We start from the raw sequence: 2470 nt of genomic DNA on the forward strand, positions 1-2470 counted from the left end.
CTCGCATGAATCGGCATTCCGCTCAACCATTTCAGGCATAGTATCGTATCTAAGGTTCCAGTGAGTCCTTGGCAAAGAAAATGGCCACGTCCAGAGATTACATTAAATTCGGAAAGGTTTCTATACTTGCTCGGAGACAAGAGTTCGCACAAAGCCACAAACCTCTGATTAAAGCAGATAAGATTCCTCGTACGGAAGCTGGCTATTGTGTCAATGATGATAATATTGCTGCTATTGACTTTGGTACCACATCAGTTTCACTGGCTTACAGTATTACTAGTAGATTAATCAGAGATGCAAAGGATGCTGGCCTGGGGGTAAACACACTTGTACTTGATCGTGAAGACCATTCCAACCGAGTCCCAAATGCTATTCTACTAAAAAGAAATAGAAGGAAGCTGGAGGTAGAAGATTTTGGAACATCAGCTCGCAAAAAGTTTGAAACAAAAAAAGCTAGCGAATACTCACAATATGTCTATTTTGAAAGAATCAAAATGCTGTTAAAAAGAGATCAAGTAAGTTTTCAATTCACAGTTTATAAACATATTTTTTTGTAAATATAGAGTATTGACAGACAGACACTTGTTGAGTCATTTTCTGGTGAGAAATTTTACCTTGTTGAAGTCATTGCATTTATTCTTCAATGCATAAAGAGAAAGCTTATTATTCAGCTCAATCGTAATGAAGATTCTTTCAAGACAACTGATTTCTATTGGGTCATTACTGTTCCTGCTATATGGGATGCACGAGGAAAAAGAATGATGAGAGAAGCTGCTTATATGGTAAGAGTATAGTCTATATACTTGTTTCTCATGCACAGCAGCACATGCATGTTTGAGAGTTTAAAGTATTACGCTAGCCTGGCTGACATTTTGCTGATGCTGAATTATTGGCTCTAATCTATAGTTGTGCATTATGTCAAAAGGTCAAATTGCACATGCTTTTGATTAAAAATTGACATTGCGCTTGGCCTAGAGTCATATTGTAAACCTGCCTTATAATGCACATTGTGTACAAATCTTTATAAAAATTAATAATTTCTTTTATAGGCCGGTTTGCTGACTGAATCAACTAATATAGATCATTTAACTCCAGTTTCTGGCCGTCCACTTCCTCTTCCAATTGAAGTTAACCCAGACAAGTTATCATTAGCACTTGAGCCTGAATCAGCAGCTTTTTATAGTCAAAAAATTGTGGAAGGGCAAATTACAAGTGATCCATCAAAAGCAGCTATTGCTCATCCTACAAAATACATGGTGTTAGATATTGGAGGAGGTACTGTTGATGTTACATCCCATGTTGAAGTTGATGGTGGGGTTGTGGTTGAGAATATACCAATTGGAAATGCATGGGGTGGTACACAAGTTAATGAAGCTTTTTCTAAATTATTGCAGGATATAGTTAATGATCCTGGATTCAAAAAGTTTTTAGCTTCACGAGATCAATCTCAGAGCATGGCTATTTTAAATGGAATTCTTTACAGAGAGTTTGAAGACCAGAAATTACTTTTTGGTCAAGGCAAAACAGAAGAGATCACCATTAATCTGCCACGTCCATTTGCAGAGTTTTTTGATGGTGCACTTGAAGCTGGCACTAGAGAAATGCAAGGTGTTGAGTATGAAGATGACACACTGTACATAGATAGAGCAGTGGTAGAGTTGAAGTTGTTTAGTCCTGTTCTTGATGGTATAAAAAAGTGCGCTTTGAATGCTGTTAAAGGAAATGATTATGAGGTTGATACTTTTTATCTGGTTGGGGGATTTGGAGGCTGCAAGTATGTCCATGAGAAACTTTCTCCTGCTATAAAAGAGGTTTATAGTTCAAAGGGGAGACAATGCACTGTGCTGGTACCACCTGATCCTCATCTTGCTGTTGCAACAGGAGCTGTTATGTGGCGTAAAAATCCTGACATAGTGAAGGCTAGGCGTTCTGATGCTACATATGGCATTGGTATATGTATTGTGTTTGATCCTAACCTACATGATGAGCATTACAAGTATTATGATGAAGAAGATGGACTGTATCGATGTGATAATGTTTTTAGCGTTTTCCTGGAGAAGGGTGAACTAACGAAAGCTGATGAAGCAATCACCATTGGTCTGGTTCCTTTTAAGCAGTCTAACACGCAATCTTTGATTGAAATCTACTGTACACCTGATCTTGGTGTCCAATACATAGCAGATAAAAATGGTACAGAGATTGTTACAAAAATAGGCCAACTACTTATTGATATTCCTAATCCGGACAACTTGCCAAAATATCAACGTAAAATTGATATTACCATGTATTTCAGTGATACAGAGATACAAGCTAAAGCAAAGTATTGTGTGAACGGAAAAGAGGTTAAGACTGTCTGTGACTTTCTTTCTGCCAAATAAACCTATTAACTCAAAACTGTCTATAGGTCTATAGTCTTGTTTTTTATGATTATCAAAAATTAATTATTTAGTCCGCATATAATAACTATATC

The 2470-nt window shown here is 37.0% G+C and overlaps 1 protein-coding gene across 1 annotated transcript; it reads left to right on the forward strand.

Moving 5' to 3' along the window:
* The first annotated feature begins 80 nt into the window (after positions 1-80).
* On the forward strand, positions 81-2378 carry LOC105315747 (heat shock 70 kDa protein 12A-like). Its single transcript, XM_011410490.1, has 3 exons — positions 81-515; positions 564-782; positions 1050-2378. The coding sequence occupies exons 1-3, from the start codon at positions 81-83 to the stop codon at positions 2376-2378; spliced, it is 1983 nt and encodes a 660-aa protein (XP_011408792.1).
* Positions 2379-2470: the final 92 nt, after the last annotated feature.

The sequence above is a fragment of the Amphimedon queenslandica genome, unplaced genomic scaffold (genome assembly GCF_000090795.2).
Source record: "Amphimedon queenslandica unplaced genomic scaffold, v1.1 AMPQUscaffold_8315_Cont19740, whole genome shotgun sequence".
In the NCBI taxonomy this organism is placed as follows: Eukaryota; Metazoa; Porifera; class Demospongiae; order Haplosclerida; family Niphatidae; genus Amphimedon; species Amphimedon queenslandica.

Excerpts from the sequence above, each read along its gene's own strand:
- LOC105315747 (XM_011410490.1), top strand. The coding sequence starts at position 81 with ATGGCCACGTCCAGAGATTACATTAAATTCGGAAAGGTTTCTATACTT. Across the intron at positions 516-563 it reads TGCTGTTAAAAAGAGATCAA|AGTATTGACAGACAGACACT; the intron begins GTAAGTTTTCAA and ends TTGTAAATATAG. Across the intron at positions 783-1,049 it reads TGAGAGAAGCTGCTTATATG|GCCGGTTTGCTGACTGAATC; the intron begins GTAAGAGTATAG and ends TTTCTTTTATAG.